This window comes from Bidens hawaiensis, unplaced genomic scaffold (assembly GCF_021521415.1).
Source record: "Bidens hawaiensis isolate Kalapana, Puna unplaced genomic scaffold, B.hawaiensis_p1.1 tig00001236_1, whole genome shotgun sequence".
NCBI classification, from domain to species: domain Eukaryota; kingdom Viridiplantae; phylum Streptophyta; class Magnoliopsida; order Asterales; family Asteraceae; genus Bidens; species Bidens hawaiensis.
In genome coordinates this window covers 601,206-621,881 of record NW_027491070.1, presented here as the reverse complement: position 1 = coordinate 621,881, position 20,676 = coordinate 601,206, and the positions used below count along the sequence as shown (strand labels likewise).

Below are 20,676 nucleotides of genomic sequence, written 5' to 3'. Positions count from 1 at the left end.
GTTGTTTGGATTTATAAAAGAGTTTGCATGATATTTAAGTCATGTGTCTATACTTTATCAGCATTAGCTTAGAACCCTTGTATTATACGAGGGGGTAAAATATCAATATATAAAAAAATTTAAATTTGTATCATTGTATACATTTTATAACTGAAAAAATGTATTTCGTATGTTGATGATTTCAAGAAAATTAACAAATAATTGGTTTTGAAAATAAATTAATTGGTATTTAATGCAATTTGACTTCATTTACTATTTACGAGGATAAAAATAGTGAGAAGAGATATGGAGGCAACCCGTGAAACAAGGGATCTGTGTTCACCTTTATAGGTCTAAAGCGAATTAAAAAAACAAAAGAACTCTTTTTTTTGTGGAAAATAATAAATTTTCTTAGGATCTTATCACATGAGAATATGATAATACAAGCTTTATATGCTTTCTAAAAGATACATTCAACATAAACTTCGAGAGACTGTGATTAGGAAGGAAGAATTGAACGCAAGTTGAATGTACTCAAACACCTAAAAAGTCGAGAGCCCATTAAATATGTGACTCGAAGCTTCAATTTTTTTTTTGTACTGTAAAGCCAATCTTGATATGAGTGCGCGCACATGTATGTATGTCTGTGTAAATTACCTTTCAGTTTGATTAAAAAACATGAAGATAATTTGTGAATAAATCATTAATAAGAGAGAACTTGAATGTGTCGATTTAATCTTTTTGGTCATTTGTATTATTGTATACATCTTGGATGCCATTTAGATGGGCCGGCTACTGAATGAGGCTAAGTAAAGATGATAGCAGTACTCATGGGCCATAAGCCCATGACCAGGTTACTAATTATAGTAAGAAATCAATATTGGTTTGATACATAAGTGTGTGTTGTATTTATGTTATGACAAGTTACCATTTGAATTGTGGTTAGGTTTTTTATTCTATTTGATGGTAATCCGTACATCGGTTTGTTTGTCATGTTTGGTGGTGAGAAGCGTATATAAGACTATGTGTGTCAAGGTCTATCAATGTTTTGTTTATCTTGGTTTCACCGAATTAGGTTTGCTACGCAGTGGTGGTTAGGTGGCAACAATGTCACACAGTCAACTGAGTGATTTGAGTGATGAGCATTGTTGGTGAACGACGATTGGTAAACAATGGTGTCGTGGTTATAAACGATGGAAATGGAAAATTGACAATAATATCATATTATGTTTGAGAGAAGCTAAAACTATCCACATTTGTAAGGCTTATAAACATCACAAACTTGCTCAAACACCTACCATAACATATCTCCACTATCCTTTAAAGCACTCATTTTCTCACCATTTATACATTCTTACAAATCTTTATATTTTCACGGCATCACTCCCCTTTTACATTTTTTTAACATTTAATTTCTTTTTTATATCAAAAGATTTTTTAAGTTAATTTATTATAGAAGAAATAATTGCTAGAAAAATAACTTTTATGAATTAAAGTATAATATAAAAGAAACTAAAATGTGTAAAAACTAAATATATATTATTTAAAATGAAAACATCATGTGTTTTTGTGTTATTTTACTTTATTACTACATTTAAAAAATAAAAATAAATGTGATTTACAAGTGACAAAAACGACTTTCAAAGGAATTGACACAATTTACTTAAACTTAAAAGGTTTGGTGTTAATAAATTCATTTTTTTAATCATCACATTTAATGTGGGCCCCATCTATTTTCAAAGTGCCTCAAGTAGGCCTATATTGGGCTGAGAAATAAAGACATACGATGTCTTTTTACCTTTGTTTGTGGGCCAACACGGTGGGCCTAAATCAGACACTGCCATTTGGTCAAAATTAGTCTTTCTATCTTATATACCGAATCAATACACAGTTTTAGTTCCTTGAAATCATTGATAACTCAATACTATACTCACCAAGTGCAATGTTGATAAGTTTTCTACATACGTTGTTTCATTGTATCTTGAAAACAATTCGCTAGAAAACCTATCCATAATGTTTGATCAAAACGACGGAGACAAAATTTATTTAGGAGTATAGCACAATCATCTCAAAGCAATAAAAAGTAGCCACATTTGGCAAGTCCGTAAACTTAATCAACTCGAATTGAAGTGGGTGACACGTGTGACGACAAATGGCAATATTTTACAAGTCTATAAACTTAATTAACTCTCAGGACACGCGGCCTCAAGTTCGAGGAGACGTGTCCTCCTTGATCCTTATCCAATCACATACCACCTAAATGTAGTCTCCCTTCACCGAGTCATAAATAAAGCTCTAACAATATTTAGCGGTGAGGTTTAATGATCCATAGCTTATTATAGAGAATGCCAACTGGCTTATGAATCACGCAAGCTGTATTCGTTGTCCGCATGCCAAATTTAAACTTCCTCTCTCATCTTCACTACTATTTTCGTCATTTTTCGGTCGACACTAATCTACTTCACTATTTATGGAACGAAGGAAAGAGAAAGTAAATTCACGAGTTATATATATATATATATAATGAAATGGCTATGTCTACATAACATAAGAAAAGGGGAAGAAGCCTTGGTTTTCTTTTAGATTTATTTCCTTTTCAAATCAAGAGTTAGCAAAAAGTGATGGATATAAGGGAAATCATGGGAGGAATTCTCACATTGTCAATGTTTCTTATGCTTGGTAACATGATTAAGAGGGATCACTTTGATGGAGATGTCTTGGTAAGTATAAGTATATCACATCTTAAATTCAACAATTCATATTCTTTACTAATTAGTACATTTTTTTATTTTGTAATCTTATTATATAGAATTAATTGAAATTTTTCTATATAATAGTTGAAGAAAATTTTGCCCCAATTTGGACATTTTGTTACAAGTCATATTACTTGTCATATTTAGTAATACTTGAAAAATATCCACTATTATATAAGCATTTTACACAATCTTTTTTTAATTTTATTGTTATGGTATATTAGTAGAGTTAAATACATAACTAAGTTTAAGTAAAGAAAATACCGAATAAACATATGTTCTAATTAATGTACTAATGATCGGACCGTCCGGTAACCATGCTCTCCGTTGATTCAGATAAGAGGTTTTAAATTGTTTGATTCTGAATCCCGCAATTTGGTATATAATTTTTTATGTTTTAAATTGTTTCTTAAGGGTCGGCCGGATTTTATGGGTTCAATGGGTGGGTCTAATACTAGGTTTGAACCCTTACCACTTTATTAAATGCTAAGATTTTTATATTTAATAAAGTATATTTCCGATAAGGTCTAGTGGTATAGTGTCCACCCTTCCAAAATGAAGTGATGGGTTTAAATCCTTGCAAATGCAAGGTTTGGAGAATTTTTGTTGACATAAATTTGCTATTCAAAAAAATAAATAAATAAAATAAAAAATAACTATAATACTTACCCATATTATTGAATTTAATGTGTGTGGTATATACATAAATATAATACTCGTAATTTTATTTAGTTACAAGTGGACGAAAAAACATATAATTTTTTTATATATTATATATATATGTTTTATGTTTGTTTTTGTCTAAATTAAGTTGTACCATTATTTTATTTCTCATATTTTTAAATCGCTAAAAAAGTTATAACGTCATCCGGTTTTTAAAATTGATCCTATCATCGAACCTATAAAGCAGCCGGTTCAACAACTGATCTGGTTTTCGAAACATTGGTCTTAATTGTAATACATAAGATGGTTCACCTCATTACCTTCTCTCTCCAACGACATATTTCATTCACCAACTTTTAATATTCTTTACTTAAATTTACTACGAGCCCTGTATCGGTAATGGTTTAATATGCTATCCATTCAACTACAATCCACCCATCTTAATGCATATAATTTGGCTTAAACAACATCAAAACCAAGACTTGATTCTGTTGTCTGCAACTGATAATACCATCTATGTTTATAGCAGATGAATGTCCCGGCGACAGCATATGTTGAACCAGACGCAATGTCAATTATAAAACACAATGTTGATCGTGATGCTCAAATTATTGAGGAACCAATAAAGCTTTGTAAGGTTACTTCCGTCGGTAAGTAGTTATTAGTTATTATCGAATCGTATTAGCTCAGTTTAGTTTTGGTTATGAATTATGATCTTGTGACTCGTTTTGTTATATCGGCAGGAAGAGTTCTGTCTAAAGGTTTTGTTACGTTCTCGTTAACTGATGGCCCCGAATATCACATTTCACAGGTTCAACATGCTTTCTGTTTTTTTTCTTGCTTTTTCGAGGTTTATATAAGTTTTTGAGTTTAATATACTCGTGTTCGATCAGGTTGCTAACGCGGTCCTAGTCGCCAAACATCTTGGTGCAACTCTTGTGCTGCCAGACATCATTGGGAGCAAAGGGGAAAAAAGGTTAGTGAAATCATCGAACCATGACACGTGAACCATACTGAACCAACCGGTGAATAGGCTTGGTTTGCTTGAACTTACATCTTTGGTACGATGTTTCAGGGGATTTGAAGAGATTTATGACGCTGAGAGGTTCATATCAAGCATGAGCGGTGTGGTTCAAGTCGAAAGGCGTAAATATTCCAACGCGTTCAAGAAGGTTGTTAGCGTGAAAATTCCCTACAACGCCAACCAGGAATACATCATAACAAATGTCAAACACCTGTTTAAAGTAGCACTAACCGTGCGTGTCATTACCGATTTCCCACCATTAGCCATGCGAGAAGGTAAAGTCGACAAGAATATGAACCCGTCTTCGTGTTGGGCTATATTTAAGGCTCTCCGTCTCAAGCCCGAGTTACAAGACTTAATGAACTCCATAGTCAAGAGACTAAAGAACCATGGCCAGGATCACACGCTCACTGCAATCGACTATAAAGGCGAGATGATGGGAACGGGTATTTGTGGAACTAATGCAGTTAAAGGAATGAAGCATTGCTACAATCCGGTTGATATTGCACAATTTCTTCAAAGAGTCGGTTATCCACGAGACTCGCCAATTTACGTCACTCAATCAAAACCCGGTTATAGCCTCCGTTCTCTAAAAGATTTATACCCTAACTTGCTCACAAAGGTACGAGTTAGCCTAATCCGGTTAGTAAAAGAGTTTCACATGTGAACTAACCCGCTCATTTAACCACCTCTTAACAGGAAGATGTAATGGAAGAAGCCGAGAAGGTGAAGTTTCTCAATTCGGGACTGGAGCAAGAGATGATCGACTTCTATATTTGCTCAGTTAGTGACGTGTTTATACCCGCAAAATCGGGTCTGTTTTACACAAATGTGGTCGGAAACAGAATTTTTAATGGCAAGAGAGAAGTTTATGTGCCGGCACAGACAACATCAAGCCTAGCAGAAGACCATGTTTCCTCGTACATATCACAGAGGAACCACCCGGTGTACACATGTTTCTGTCAGTAAACAGAAACTAAGTTGTGTGTGGAAACTGGAATAAAGCTAGAATAAAGCGACTCTAAGTTAGTCGTGTGTGTTGACTGTTAAAGTCTAGTCAAAGTGTCGTTTTTATGTTATGTTTGTTGTCGAAGACGTTTAATAAAATCAAGTTTAATAAAGCAAGCCATCACAATATATGTATAAAAGTTTCTGTGCATATATCCATATACAAAAAACCATGTCACTTGATCCAGACAATACCTAAAGGCTAAGTTCAGTTAGTCAGGAATTTACGGTCCAAAACACGAAAAACCTTAAAGAACATCAAATGTTCAAGTACCATCCACATTTCCTCTTGATGAACCTATCACACAAGTTTTTTAGTATTTGAATGTTTTGCCACTTATTAAAAAAGTACAATGAAAAATCAAAAGACGTACCTTGACTTCTCCAAAGACGAGTGCATGACTTGTACATATTATAAAAGTATTCACTGAACGGTCGCTCAGCAACAGGAATCAGTTTACCAAGAACCGCAAGAGGCCAACTGTCATATTAACCAACAAAAGATGAGCAAGAAAATTTAGCAAAAAGATAACAGAATTATATAAAAGTAACCCAACCTGATAAGACCAATTACAATAGAAATTAGCCAAAACTGCCAACTCAGCCGAACGGTGGTTGTGAATTTCCCCAAGAACATGATTATGATAACCTGAAAGCAATAGTCTCAATTAACCGATAATATAATTTGAAATGTATGTTTTAACTAATGAAATAGGAGGCAGAATCTCACTTGAAGTATGACGGTAAATCCAACGATTCCCATAAAAAGGCGGTTTTTGGTGACTCCTTTAAAAACGTTCATCTCATCAGGCTTCCGAGCGTTAAACTCGTTGAATATCTGCAGTCAAATTAAAAAGTCAAAACCCTTTTTGTATTGAACCGAACCCAGTTAGCTGACCCGCCCGTTTAAAAAAGATCACCTGCGAAAAGACAAACGCGTTGAAAATAAGTGTGTTCTTCTTTTTGTTCGCCTGCTTACTGGTCTCGTGTTCTAAATTCAGAATCCGTTTGCCATCAAAGTTGAGTACAAGGAGGACCGTCACTTGGTACATAGCCTGTAATTTTATCCAACAAATATTAGTTGTTATTAATACATAGCCTGTAATTTTATCCATCAACATTGATGACTTAACATTTTAATTTCAAAAAAATAGTTATCGATATATGATCGGTGCATTTTTGGTACACGTATTTACATGTTAATTATTTATAAAATGCATTTATATTGTTAATAATTATATCATTTTGAGTGGTTTTTATATTTTATAGGTTATTGAGTAAATGAGCTAAAACGACCATATTATACGTAGGAATGAGAGAAAAATATGGTTCATTTAAGTGATTGATATGTTGTTAATATTACTGTCAATATATCACTATACCTGAATTAACAAATTCCTCCACATAATGTTTGTTATAAGCGGTTCCCTGATCAACAAGAAACAAACCTTTTAACCATATGATAAAATTTTACATCCGAATCGGATTAATAGTTAAAGATAACAAAGCCAAAGTCAAACCTTCTGCCAACTGGGGTTCGGTCCATGAGGTGATCCGTGGGTGGTTCAGTGGCTAGAGCAAGTGCACCAAGTGTGTCCATGATGAGATTGACCCATAGGAGCTGCACCGCGTTTAACGGGACATCACCAGACGAGACGGCTGCAACAACGTTAATAACAAGGGCTGCAACGTTCACAGTGAGCTGAAACTGAATGAATTTTTGAATATTGGCATAAACTGATCTTCCCCATCGAACCACCTGCCGTACAATATAAGAATTACAGATGCATATAATAACAAACACATACATCATATAAGCAAAAAGTAGTAAATAATACCTTGACAACTGAAGCAAAATTATCATCTAATATGATTATATCACTGCTTTCTTTTGCAACTTCAGTTCCTTGGATTCCCATAGCTAGACCAATATCAGCCTACAATTAAAGAAACACAAATTTTACGCCCTGCTTGCGGTGCTCACATATAATGTATATATGTGTGAACCCTTGGGTGGGCAAAAGTAAAATTGCACTAATTTTGACGTCATTTTACTAATCACGTGAAAATAACGTTAAAAGTGGCGGAAGGTTAATCAGGCATCATGTGGTGGCGTTGATAGCCGAAAGACAAGGGCACATGCACCAATCAGCCGGTGTCCCGATGATTGAGTGTTATGTGTCTTATGTCCAAGGCTTGATTCAAAACTACTATCGAGCCGGGGGTCTCACCGGAAGCAGCCTCTCTATCCCTATGGGATAGAGGTAAGGCTGTCTACATCTTACCCTCCTCAGACCCTACCATAGCATTGCTATTGGTGGGATATACTGAGTACGATGATGATGATGATGATGATGAATTAAAGAAACACAAAATCATATTAACGTTGATATTATAATATAAATCCCAAAATATAATGTCTTTTTCTAACCTCATGCAATGCAGGGGCATCATTTGTCCCATCACCTGTAACAGCAACAACATGACCATTCTTCCTTAATGCTTGCACGAGTAATAATTTGTCATTAGGGGAAGACCGTCCCATCACCTGTTGCAAAACAACATTAATTTCATAAAAACAATAATTTAATATTATTTAATTAATTAACATACAGATATCTTGTCAGCCACTTGTAGTCTCTCGTTTTCTGATAATCCCCTAAACGTTTTCCCTTCGATTAAATTGGGTTCTTGTGCATCTTCGTTTGATTCTAATATTCCACATTCAAGTGCTATTGCTCTTGCTGTCTGAAGATTATCACCCGTCACCATTCTTACCTTCACACCAGCCTTTTTGCACAGTTCGACTGCATCTTTCACATTCGGTCTACATGGATCCTGTATATTAAAATGATGTCACATGTCAAAAACTCAAAACAATATATATTATAAAATCAAAAAACAAAATTGAAATCTAATAATTACCTTTAAACCAACTATTGCTAGCAAAACAAGATCATCTTCAGGCATTTTCCAATATTCAAGTTCCTCTTCAGTAACTGGAAAAGTTTCCCCTTTCATTGTTCGGTAAGCAATTGCAACACATCGCAGGCTTCCCGCAGCCATTGTTTCTATTGCTTTTTTAAAATACTCCACCTGGCATATTGAAATATTAATGGAATAAAGTGAAGAACAATACATGATTTTTTAACAAGATAAGTTTGGAAACCTTATCATTATCCAAAGGAACTAAGTTATCATTGGCATCCATGTAGCTGGTACATGCAGCTAACACAATTTCAGCAGCTCCTTTCCAGTGTATATGAACTTCAGAATTAGACTGCAGGAGAAAAAAAACATTTTCAAGTAACCAAAAAGCACATATCTCATAATAAAGAATAAATGAAATTACCAATTTCACAGCAACACCGCCTCGTTTTTTCTCTGAATTGAATGGGAACGCATGAACTATTGTCGACTCTGACCTCACGGCATCAAAATTCATTCCAAGCTGCAAAATATTATCAGGAATGAGTCAATGACAAGAAAAACAAAAAACAGAAAGACAAAAAACAAAAGGACAAAAAAAATGTGCACTAACATTAACTCCCCATTGAAGAATAGCTTTCTCAGTTGGAGATCCAGAAACTTCAACATTCCCACCACCCTATCAAAGATTGAAACAATATTATACAACATCTTGTTTATGAAAGAAATAAATACAGTTTTTTAATAGTTTATTGATTATTAAGGATCTACCTCGGGTAAAAACACACTTCCAGTTGTATTCTGAGCCAGGCCTTCAATGAGAAGAGATATGAGCCCGGAAGATAATTCTGACTTGTTATCCGGTGGATCAATTTTCTTCCCACAAATATAGGCCTCGACCACGGTCATCTGAAAACAATTAGCAAAAACATGTAATGAAATTACCTACAAAAAAGATAATTTGATACAAGAAAAGAAAGAGACTTACCATGTTTAATGTCAATGTTCCAGTTTTATCACTGCAAATTGTAGTAGCAGAACCCATTGTCTCACAAGCAGAAAGTCTTCTAACCTGCATTTCGAAAATTACTAACAATTAACACAGATTCTAAAAGATATATAAATTATAGACGAAAACGAAATTCTGGAAAAGAAGAAAAGTGATAAACTTACCAGTGCCTTGTCTGCCATCATTTTACGCATCGAGTACGCAAGACTGTAAATAGTTTTAGAAAAAAAAATAATAATAACTTATTTAAAACCTGATCAGATTTCAAATATAAACAAATAACAAAATAGATGATATGAAGACAAACTTACGTTAATGTGACAGCTAAGGGAAGCCCTTCAGGCACCGCAACAACAACAATAGTGACCTATACCAAAAATTAGTATGATTTAACTATCAAAAGTCAACATGAACACTTCTTAAGCAGAGAAATGGGTATAAAGAGAATATGATATAGTTACATACTGCAATAGTGAAGATTTTAATTGCACCATCCACAGCATCACCAAGACTAGTTTTCCCAGCAACAAACTTAGGATCATCGGAATTTGTTGTGTTCCCAGTAAAATATCTACCCAAAACAAAAAATAAGATATCAAAAGTTGCCATTTTGAAACAAATTTATCATCACCATGTGACATTGTATTACCTATAGGTGACAATCATTACCCATTATTCAAGAAGGGTTGATTTCAATCAATCATACCCAGTAAAATCCCACCGACAGCAGAGCTATAGGTAGGGTCTGGGGAGGGTGGGATGTAGGCACACCGTACCTCTATCCAAAGGAATAAAGAGGTGGCTTCCAGAGAGACCCTCGGCTCTAAGAACATGTGTATGAAGCAAAAAAAGGAAATCAAAGTTTAACAGTTATATAAAAAACTACTACTAATTATAATAATATTAATAATAAGGTCACAGTTTAACCGCAATATAAAAGCTAATAATAATAATAATAATAAAATATGTAAGGGAAATACCATTATGGTATGTGACCTAAATAAGTTAAGTCTAAGCCCTAAGGTATTCAATTCTCTCTAAAAATCCTTAACTTATGGGCTAATTTGGGTCATCTTATACAAGTCAACGGATCAACTTGGTCTACGTAAATTGGTCAACAGGTCAAAATAGGTAACAATCATAAACCTGTTAATATAGTGAGTGAATCTATTTTGGTACTTCTTTGTAAAACAACTCATTTCAACCTGACTCTATTTTGGCCCGAACCAATTTGACTCATTTTTTTTTTCAAAATGACCCATTTTGACCCAAACTCATTTTGCTCAGAACCCATACTGACTCCAACCTGTTCTGAACTGACCCCGTTTTGACCCGTGACCTAAACCCGCCAAATCCGCCCAGTTTGCCAGGCCTATTATTATTACCTGATTAGAAGGACAACGAGAACAACTATAGCAACGGCAAGCCCAACTATACCAATAAAAGTGGCCACTCCATTTAACCTCACCTATACAAATCATATGTAACATTTTTTAGTTTCTAATATAGTTTGTTTCTTCCCATCAAAATGAGGATTTCTATTTCTGAGACCTAACCTGTAACGGTGTTTCTTCCCCATTATCTTCAGAGATGCTAGCCATAAGTAAACCCCATTCAGTGTTTATTCCGACACTCGTGACCTAATAACCAAATATGCATATACAATTATAATAAGAAAAAGGAAAGAAAAAAACCATTTCTCTATTTCTTTTATAATTACCAGCATAGTGCCATAGCCATCTGCAACTTTGCAACCCGACATTAAGAATGGAGCTTTCTGATCCTTATGAACCTGCTCCATCAAAAGGAAAATAAAATTAATTTGCTTGTCAAAAAGCTCATGTGAAAGAGCATAATATGCATAAATCAAGAAACTCACAATTTTACTTTCACCAGTCATACTAGATTCATCAATAGCCAATGAGTGACCTGATATTAAAATGCCATCAGCAGGAACCTGATTCATAATGGATTGTGAACATGCTGAGAAATAATAAAACAAATATAACACAATAAAGGGAAACAACATGTTATTTTCTGACCTGATCACCAATTTTGAGTGGTATCACATCACCAACAACAATATCAAATATTGAAATTTCAAGTCTCCTCCCACCTCTTACAACCTCCAGGTGTATATTCTGTTTCTCCTCATTCAGATTTTGAAATTGAAGTGACTGTTTATAATCACTTACAGCTAAAAGACAAAAAAACAGTAAGATGCCACGAGATTCCATATATAAACCATAACAGTGGTGTAAAGATATAATTAATGAAATACCTGTGACAACTATGACAATAATAACAGCCATAGCTATACTCCCACCATCATACCATCCTTCTTTGATTCCCTGAAGTCGACTACAGTTTCAGTAACTGTATACGTAACTAATTAACTGTAATAATCTTTTTCACTTACCTCTGTTTTAATACCCAATGCCAAAGAAGCAGCTGCAGCCACCATCAAAATGATCAAAGTGGTATCTCGACAAGCATCAAGAACAAACCTCTATCAAATCAAACACCACAAAAGCTTCAAACTTTAAAGTATCCCAAAGGCTAATATAGAAAACAAAATGTCATTATGTCAAAATACGTACCCAAAAGCTTCTTCCTTTTTTTCGTGGGTATGTGTTTGACCCAAAAACATTTTTCCTCTCCAATATGCTTGACTCATCATCATGAATTCCCTTATCTGGATTTGTCTTTAGCTTTTCTGCCAATCCGTTAACCTGATGTTAAAGACAAAAACTTTAGTTATATGATCAAATGTTATATGTTTTATATGATAATAAACTTGTTTTTAAATAAACTTGCCCCTCCATAGTTTTGCAAAGCAGAGAAATCATTATCTCGGGTCATTGAAGCAAGTTGATCTGGGCTAATACTAAAATCACCCTTAGGAATAGGAGATGGAGGTGCTTTCTCTGATCCTAATAGAAAAAAAAAACCATTAAAAAGCCAGACAAAATATAAAAAAGTATGCACACAACTGTATTCTCGTATTCTCTTCTAAGAACATTCTCAATACAGCCCCTATCACCACCCCATCCTAAAATTATAGGGAAGATATGGAGATTTGTCACTTTCACTCTTACATCAGAATTCTCATCTCCATTCCCCATCCTCAAAATTTTAAGGAATGCTACAGGAATCCCTATATTTGAGGATTCACTGCCCATCCGCTATCCTTATTCTCCCCAACTATCTTCGTTCCCTCTATATTGAAGTCCGGGTCAGTGGTCCATTACTTAATTTACTTGGATTTAGTATTAAATTGTTATAATTGGAGACAAGATTATGTTGAAATGGAGTAAGCTAGGTCTAAGAAGATGACTTTTATAGAACTTTCTATGTGATTTTTACAACTTAAACATGTGATTGAATATGTGATTTTTTGTTTTTGGTATATGTATGTGTATTTGATCAACTGCAGTTTTCATTGGGTGATTTGAGTTCTCTTGTGACGAATTGCTGTGATACATACCGGCTCCAATATGAGTGGGTCAAGGCAGTTAATTAAGTGGGAACTTATTTTGATTGCTGATTTGTTTTAAGTCTCACTTTGATATATGATTTGTGATTTGACTTAAGTCTCCCTTTAATATGTGATTTGCAGATCTGCCCGTAGACTTATGTTAGTTTAGCTTATTCAAAATACCCAATTAACCTCAAACTCGAAAAAGTACCCAAACCATAAATTAGATCTTCAAGCTTATATATTAATTCATTAGAAATCAAATTTAGAAGAAAAGGATAATAAGACAAAATAGTTATTGGTATTAAAAAAGAACAAGAGATAACAAAAAGAATATAGGGATGGGGAATGAGATGTGGAAGGTTTTTAAAACATGTATAAAATTTAGAGATAATTTTAGGGAAGGTGGTTCCTAGCTAAATCATAGGGATGGAGATAGGGTACTTGCTGTGATTCTGTGAATGCTCTATATGTGGCAAGATGGGCGAGCCAATGGGTTGGGTAATAAATAATACTTTTTATTTTATTAAAAAAATCATAAAATAATTATTGTGCTGATTATGATTGAGAAAAACAGTAGTATTATCAAAATCTAAGCATATGACTAAACAAAACAAATGGAGATTATATGAATTAAAACAGACTTTAGGTGTCTCTCAATCCATTTGACCTGTTTCCCTTTTAGATTAATTATTAATTATACATTTGACTTGTTTTAAACAACCCAATTGGCCCACTCATAAGTAAATTAGTTAAAATCACCAACTCTAGTCACATTGCAATAAGCTAATAAGAATTAAGTACCATTTGATTGTGCTCCAGCAGCTTGGAAAAGGTAGGCTGCCTGAAAACAGTAATAACAAGTGATAAATGCAATGAAGTTGATTTAAATTAAACAAAATGTGAGTGATAAACAAAAACTTACTCGTATGACTTGTGCATGGGTCCTGATCTTGGCTATTATTTGTTTTTTCTCTTCCTCCTTTTTCAAATCTAGTGTGTATCGAAATCTACGGGAAGCATTCAGCACAAGCGCCGCTTGCTATAAGGAAATTATTTGTGTTAATGCACATAATTACATTCACATAATAAGATATCAATATAAATAGGAATTAAATTTAGTGCCCGCGGTATCTTATGATAATATAAAGGTACAAAAGTAAGTAAAACTAACTAGCTTAACCAAATAGGTCACCACAAACCATATTAAGTTTGTAATCTGCATAACCTACCATTTCAGTCAAACACACGAATTTGATATCAATAAAATTACAAATTTTAGTAATAATGAAGGAACGTGTCCTGTGAAATGATCTGTAGAAACACATTCTCCATTTTTCCTAACAGATATGCAACATTTGACTTGGTCCTTGGCACCAACCATAATGAGGCAAGGTTAATAAAACTTATGGATCACAGTGAATTTCACCAATTTCTGATAGCAGTTGCTAGGTGTTTGGATTTGCGGTTTAAAACAAATACCCGATAATTTATTCTTGAAGCTTGAATGCACATGTTCTCATGAATAGATTATTATTCAGTTTTGAATGGATAATTTCGTATCAGATACAATGAAGATGATAGCTGTTCAAAATTAACTTCATATTTTCCCATTCTTTTAACATTCCAATTCTAACTAATAATAGCTGTTCCTTCCGCTGTGAAAACATCACGTGCCATGTTCTTACTCGAATCTATACCACCACCCATATATGCATTACGTAACCTTCCGAAATAGCATCTTTTCATCTGAAACAAAGTGCTAACGCAATGATTACTTTCAAGTAGCATAACAATCACTTGACTAGTTCCCAATGCTGTTTCTATGGCTTAAACATGCATCTACTATCAACTCCTGCTATATGAGCATATGTAGCCTCGTGCATATTATAGCATACATCCCGTCTACAATGCATAAGAAACTTTAATGATCTCTTTCGGCCTGAGAGATTGTTTCTAAAAATGCTTAAAGTGGCTTCCCAAAAGCATACTTATGATCTTGGCATCATGAACATTAAACTTACTAGAACCTTGGTTTTCTTCGCTTCTTATAACCTCTCACCTAATGTCCATAAAGTGGATTTCCTTCGCCGCCTATAAATCCTTCTTTTCAAGTTCCCGAGACAACCGTCTCTTCATTGTGTCGGTTCATTCATCTCATTAACTTGCAATAAAAATATGACATAAAAGGATCCAAGTTTCTTCAAATGGCAACAATAATACATTGCACATCACATATTCTCATAAACCCAATCCTACGCATATAGTCAATAAACCTCAAGAACCATTGTCTCGATACCTGCATTAACCGATACACACATTTCTTCAAAGTGCAAACCATCCTCTTATTTCCAGGTATTCAAAAGCCTTTTAGTTGTGCCCAAATCTGCTTTCATCAAGATCAGCATCTATGAACATTTCATCAAGCTCTTGATAAGTTAACCGATACACACTTTTTCCCCGGTATCGTAAAGCCTTTTAGTTATACCATACACGTGTTTTCATCAAAATCACCATGTGTGAACACTGTCTTAACATCTCATTATACCAGATCCAAGTCGTCTACAACTACAATTCCGTAACCGAATCCGATCATCAAACCCTCAAATACACCAATGCAGCTGATCTAACCCTTATTAAACTCTCAATTAACCACACAACTTCACAAATCACAACATCATTCCATTCACATTCACATTAAATCATAACACATAAACAAAATCAAAACAATAATAATAACAAAGCATATAGAAAACATTACCCTCCATCTTCTAAGGCTATGAACAGAAGCACTCTTGGTGCTGACAATGTCAAACGGATCCAAAGCCGCCTCGTACTCCTCGAATCCTCCTTCTCCGGTACCGCCAATTTCGACATCATCATTCGGATTCTTATGCCTCCGATACGGCGACGCACCACCACTCATCACTGTAAATCAAAACCTAATTACTAGCCGCAGGAGAGATGACACCGTCTCGATCAGATTCACATACAACAACAGTACTAGTCTCTGTAAATAACAACCACAACAATAACATACTGCCTTTCACTAATTTATAATAATTAAGATCGGAGTTCATTTTCACAAAAGCTCGGGTTTCGAATAACAATTAGTAAAATTAGTAATTAGAGTAAGATTTAACACGGATCGGTATATACAAACAGGATACTAGTAGTAGAGTAATTATACACATATATATATATATGTATATATACAGACCTGTGAGAGAGGAAGATGGATAGAAGTTGTGAGATTGGGGTTGTTTGTTTCAGTTAAGGTGAATTCGGAAGAAATACAATGAAACTTCCTGGAAGGTTCCTTGGGCTGCATATATATAAAGCTTCAAAAAGTTGCATTATTATTATTATTATTATTATTATTATTAATTGTTATTATAATGAATTAGTAGTCTAATTAAGTCAAGGTTAGCTAATAGTAGGTACATAAAAGTAATTCAAAGTTTTCCTGTTCCCAAATTCCTGGAAGCAATTATCATACAACCATTTAATTCAAGACTATTTGGTTTGGTTAGTTTTTAATGGACGTATCTTATTATACTGCGTTACATGGTGTAGTTGAGATCTGACTTTTCACCCGTTGTTAGTGCTCCCTTTCACTTGAACATGTTGTTGTGAGTTAGTTGTTAGCGTCCAACTCCATCCCTCCACTCACTAGTCGTGGCTACAAGTGGGTTTGCGAATCGCGCCCCCCGCTCGTTGTGGTTCGTGTGAACGATAGGATAGCGCCCCACACCCATTAATCTAACTGGATTCATAGAGTATGGGAATTTGGAGTGTTGGGGGCAACTTCGGGTTTAAATTGGTTCACTCCTTAAAAATCGGGTTCCTAATTCGGTTTTGTGTACCTCGAAAGCACTCCTAACAAATCGGGTTCCTAATCTCCGTGGGGGGCTATAATAAATCTCCATGGAGTTTTGTCGACTGTCAATTATCTTTTATGTGTGAAACTATGGTGTGTTTGTGTCAAGTTGGTGTTTTGAATATGGTAGTTTGAATTGTATCCTATATGTTAATTTCTATTGTGTCGTGTCTAACACATTTAAGTTATACAAAATGCGTCATCTTTACAATCCTTCTTAGGCTACTTAAGCAAAACACTATTTTAGGGGATCATCCCCTATGTGTTACATATGTTTTTTTATTTTTTTTAATGTTAATAACCTTTTTATACGACATTATAACAACAATCTTATCAGTAAATCTCACTCCACATAAAAACTATTGGTTGGGTCTGGAGAGAGAGAGTCAATATATTTTTAATAGATTTTTTGTGTTAGATTATTTTTCCTAAATTTTTGTGTTGGATTTTATTTGTGTTTAATTTTATGTACTGAATTTTTTTGTATTTGATTTATTTGTGTTGTATTTTGAGATTACAAAATGGTGAGAGTTCATATTTTAGGACAAATGCTCTTTAATCCTAATCAAGAGGGTTGTCAAATGTCATCTTCATAAGAGGGCTCTTTAATTGTAATTAAATGTCTCTATCAAGTGGATTAGTTCCATATTTGTATGTAACTTTTTTTTATAATTAATTTTTCCATTTAAAATTCTAACACTACACTTGCAAAGATTTGAAAACATTACCTTTTTACAAGCACATATCATATCATACCACTAGACCACTTGATCACGGGTAATTTGTATTCTTATCACAAAATATCAAGACCAATATTTTCTTTTAAGCCGTTATTTTCTTTTTCAAAGTGTGTGTGCGTTCACAACCTCATGGGGCATTTTTCAAACCTTCTTCAAAGCATGATATCATAGGTGCCGTGTTTTTGTTTAAACAACATGTCTATTTTCGGTGCATTATTTTTTGACATAGAATATAATCCAAATCCATTAGTTATTATATTTAATTAACATATGTATTTCTTATTAGGTTTCCAGACAAGAAAAATAAATGCCCACCACTAACCCACGAGATTTACATGTTGCTAGATACCACTTTACATGTCAGTCACTACTCACATCTTTGTTGTGATTAATTGACAATTCGTAATAAAACTACTTTTATGTCTTTTTGTATTATTTAAATTATAATACTAAATGGTTTAAAAGGAGTAAATAATAAAATTATGACTGTACAATACAAACATTAAATCTGTATATTAGTTTTGTGATTTATATTAGTTTTGTGACAAAAAGCTCATATACAGTTTTTCTTTGGTGATTGAAAGCTCGCCCACAATATCATAATAAATCAAAGATACTGGGGTGTTTGGGATTATTTATTTTACCCTCCTTATTACTTATAACTTTTCTAAAAAGCAATAAGCTGTTTGATAAAGTTGAAAGTTATGAGAGCAATAAATCATAACTTACACTTTTGTAATTTAGACTTATGGTAATAAATTATTAGGTGTAAATAAGGAATCCAAAACACCCCTGTATTGGTTGGTGTGAGGTATGATGTTTTGAAAAAATAGTAGTGTAAATGATTTTTATTAACTTTGAACCTAAATGTATTTTATTCATACATGTGACGGAAAAATATTTTTTTGAGTTTGTGTTCTCTATATAAGAGCTTCACAATGAACCAGACGAGGTCTAAAACAGAGGTAAGATAAATAAAATATTGATGTTCGAAGTTGTGTAATTTATACAGCAAAATTTATGAAAATTGTAAGAAAAGTCGATTAAAGTTTGTCAACTTGTCCGACGTAAATAGGATTAAAAAGGTGAAATGGTTTATAAGATAAAAAATACCCCTTTAATATTAATTCAATGGAATAAGACACAACTGGAGACCCTGAAGGGTTCACACCTAGCTTGCACCCACATACGTGTTCATGGCGGGGCATCGGCAATTAGAATGATGTAACACTTTGATGGCCCACTTTGTACACTTTCATCGCCGTGAGCCACTTGAGAGCCACCTTCATATTATTGATGGCTTGCTTGGTTGACACTAATGTAGTCACGGCTTCGCTTAGTAAACACTGATCTGGTCACTAAGATACGATTCGGTTGCAACTAACGAGTCAAATCGGTTAGCAAGATGCTTCCACTACTAAGCATGGTTGTGTCGAAAGGGATTCGGCTGCTTCTGCTTCGCATAAGTGACCCGGTAGCCAATGTCGCGGGAGGATTCAGTAATAGTGGTTTGATAGCCACCAAAGAAGGGATTCACGGGTTGCCGCAACTCGACCTCTTAGATGAGTGTGGAGACATTATCGACACGTTACATAATTAAAGTTTTTGAGAACATAACACTATTATGATATCTATAGAGTGTCAGCTTAAATAACTATTAATAAAAATGTTTTGCATTTTATTGATTTATTGTTTAATGTTGTATTATTGTGTTATGCTCAACAACTTTTTTGAATACGACACGTATTATGCACACGTAAATGAATTGATAGCTTGAGATTAGAACAAAGAATCTTTAGGGAGAGAAAGGAATATTCGTCAAACAAGCTACCGATCTTATTAGTTAGAGCTTGTAATATAGTCGGTTAACGAACAGATCTCGCTAACTAACAGTTTACAACTAACTAACAGTTTACAAACTAGTCCCTGTCTTTTAACAACTAATACAAACTAGTCCCTGATCTATTTGACTATTGGTAATTCTAGTATGAAACTAATACAAATGTAACAATACCCCCTTCCCATTGACTTTTTTGACCTCAAAAAACAAAAGAGGGAAAACGAATTCTAAGTTCATCCGCAAATTCCCATGTGGCTTCAGAGATTGGTAAATTCATCCAGTGGGCTAAAACTTTTGCAACAGCTTTATTTCCTCGACGCACCACTTTATTATCTAAAATCGCTCGTGGTTGAAAGTGGAACCGAGGTCCTGAAGGTAGAGGATAACTTGGTTGATGACTTCCATGAGCTGACTTAAGAAGTGAGACATGAAATGTGGGGTGTATAAGAGAATCTCTTGGTAGATCCAGACGATAAGCCACTGCACCAATACGTTCCAATACTAAGAAGGGTCCAAAGTAACGAGGACTCAACTTCTTATTATGATGCAGTTTAAGTGAAGATTGAACATAAGGTCGCAATTTGAGGTAAACCAAGTCCCCAACATTAAACTCCCGATCAGTTCTTTTCTTATCACATAACTGTTTCATACGATTTCGGGCCCGTTCTAAATTATGCTTTAATTAAGTAATCATGTGTTCTCTGTCTCTGTGGAGTTCTTCCACAGCTGCAATTTGTGTGTCCCCTGGTATATAAGGAATATGGATTGAGGGTTTGAACCCATATAAAGCTTGATACGGAGACATGCATATGGCAGAATGCCATGATGTATTATACCACCATTGAGCTAATGGCAACCACTTCAACCATTGCAATGGAGTGTCCAAGCACAGACATCTTAGGTAAGATTCTAGACACCTACTCAACACTTCTGTTTGCCCATCAGATTGGGGATGATAGACACTTGAGTAAGCTAAAGTAATACCCTGCAATTTCATAAAATCTCTCCAAAACTGACTGATAAAGACAGGATCTCTATCAGATACAATCGAATTAGGACACCCATGAAGTTTGAAAATGTTATCCAAAAATACCTGAGCTACCGTAGCTGCAGTATAAGGATGAGATAAAGGAATGAAGTGTCCATATTTAGTTAGCCGGTCTACCACTACCAAAATTGTGTCTTTACCCTGCACTTTAGGAAGACCAGAAATGAAGTCCATTGACACATCACTGAAAATGGTCAATGGTAAAGGTAGTGGCTGGAGTAACCCTGGAGATGTCAATGTCTCATATTTAGCCCTTTGACAAATGGTACATTCTTTGACAAATCTATGAACTTCTTTACTGCATCCCTTCCAAAAGAACATTTCTT

General features: G+C 34.4%; 3 protein-coding genes across 4 annotated transcripts; 1 reads left to right on the top strand and 2 right to left on the bottom strand.

The window, feature by feature from the left end:
- The first annotated feature begins 2,132 nt into the window (after positions 1 to 2,132).
- Positions 2,133 to 5,388, top strand: LOC143565920 (protein MANNAN SYNTHESIS-RELATED 1-like). Its single transcript, XM_077052756.1, has 6 exons — positions 2,133 to 2,699; positions 3,925 to 4,045; positions 4,091 to 4,206; positions 4,289 to 4,371; positions 4,471 to 5,041; positions 5,119 to 5,388. The coding sequence occupies exons 1-6, from the start codon at positions 2,601 to 2,603 to the stop codon at positions 5,386 to 5,388; spliced, it is 1,260 nt and encodes a 419-aa protein (XP_076908871.1). The 5' UTR covers positions 2,133 to 2,600.
- Positions 5,389 to 5,541: 153 nt separating this feature from the next.
- Positions 5,542 to 15,981, bottom strand: LOC143568362 (calcium-transporting ATPase 10, plasma membrane-type-like). Of its 2 annotated transcripts, none has more exons than XM_077054542.1 (31): positions 15,604 to 15,981; positions 13,768 to 13,884; positions 13,647 to 13,686; positions 12,182 to 12,291; positions 11,965 to 12,096; positions 11,784 to 11,873; positions 11,646 to 11,715; positions 11,407 to 11,561; positions 11,244 to 11,321; positions 11,085 to 11,156; positions 10,921 to 11,004; positions 10,750 to 10,832; positions 9,830 to 9,935; positions 9,676 to 9,731; positions 9,529 to 9,571; positions 9,344 to 9,427; positions 9,127 to 9,264; positions 8,969 to 9,034; positions 8,780 to 8,878; positions 8,597 to 8,707; positions 8,353 to 8,523; positions 8,041 to 8,265; positions 7,859 to 7,975; positions 7,266 to 7,364; positions 6,948 to 7,186; positions 6,810 to 6,855; positions 6,348 to 6,482; positions 6,158 to 6,265; positions 5,985 to 6,076; positions 5,802 to 5,908; positions 5,542 to 5,725 (listed from the first exon to the last, which is right to left on the bottom strand). In XM_077054542.1, exons 1-31 carry the CDS (start codon positions 15,766 to 15,768, stop codon positions 5,694 to 5,696), a joined length of 3,270 nt encoding a protein of 1,089 aa, XP_076910657.1. In that variant the 5' UTR covers positions 15,769 to 15,981; the 3' UTR covers positions 5,542 to 5,693. The 2 variants fall into 2 exon arrangements, with proteins under 2 accessions (XP_076910657.1, XP_076910650.1); XM_077054535.1 differs by having other exon boundaries at positions 12,182 to 12,297; positions 15,604 to 15,979.
- Positions 15,982 to 19,501: 3,520 nt separating this feature from the next.
- LOC143565912 (uncharacterized) lies at positions 19,502 to 19,951 on the bottom strand. The gene has a single exon (XM_077052747.1). The coding sequence runs from the start codon at positions 19,949 to 19,951 to the stop codon at positions 19,502 to 19,504; it is 450 nt and encodes a 149-aa protein (XP_076908862.1).
- Between the last annotated feature and the right edge of the window lie 725 nt (positions 19,952 to 20,676).

What these genes read in the sequence shown, in the direction of transcription:
- LOC143568362 (XM_077054535.1), bottom strand. Translation starts at nt 15,768, where the DNA reads ATGAGTGGTGGTGCGTCGCCGTATCGGAGGCATAAGAATCCGAATGAT. An exon ending in GAACATTGACATTAAACATG is followed by an intron (nt 9,265 to 9,343) that starts GTAAGTCTCTTT and finishes AATTGTTTTCAG; the next exon opens with ATGACCGTGGTCGAGGCCTA. An exon ending in GAAGTGTGTTTTTACCCGAG is followed by an intron (nt 9,035 to 9,126) that starts GTAGATCCTTAA and finishes AATCTTTGATAG; the next exon opens with GGTGGTGGGAATGTTGAAGT.
- LOC143565912 (XM_077052747.1), bottom strand. Translation starts at nt 19,951, where the DNA reads ATGAAACAGTTATGTGATAAGAAAAGAACTGATCGGGAGTTTAATGTT.
- LOC143565920 (XM_077052756.1), top strand. Translation starts at nt 2,601, where the DNA reads ATGGATATAAGGGAAATCATGGGAGGAATTCTCACATTGTCAATGTTT. An exon ending in ACTTTGATGGAGATGTCTTG is followed by an intron (nt 2,700 to 3,924) that starts GTAAGTATAAGT and finishes TGTTTATAGCAG; the next exon opens with ATGAATGTCCCGGCGACAGC. An exon ending in CCGAATATCACATTTCACAG is followed by an intron (nt 4,207 to 4,288) that starts GTTCAACATGCT and finishes GTGTTCGATCAG; the next exon opens with GTTGCTAACGCGGTCCTAGT.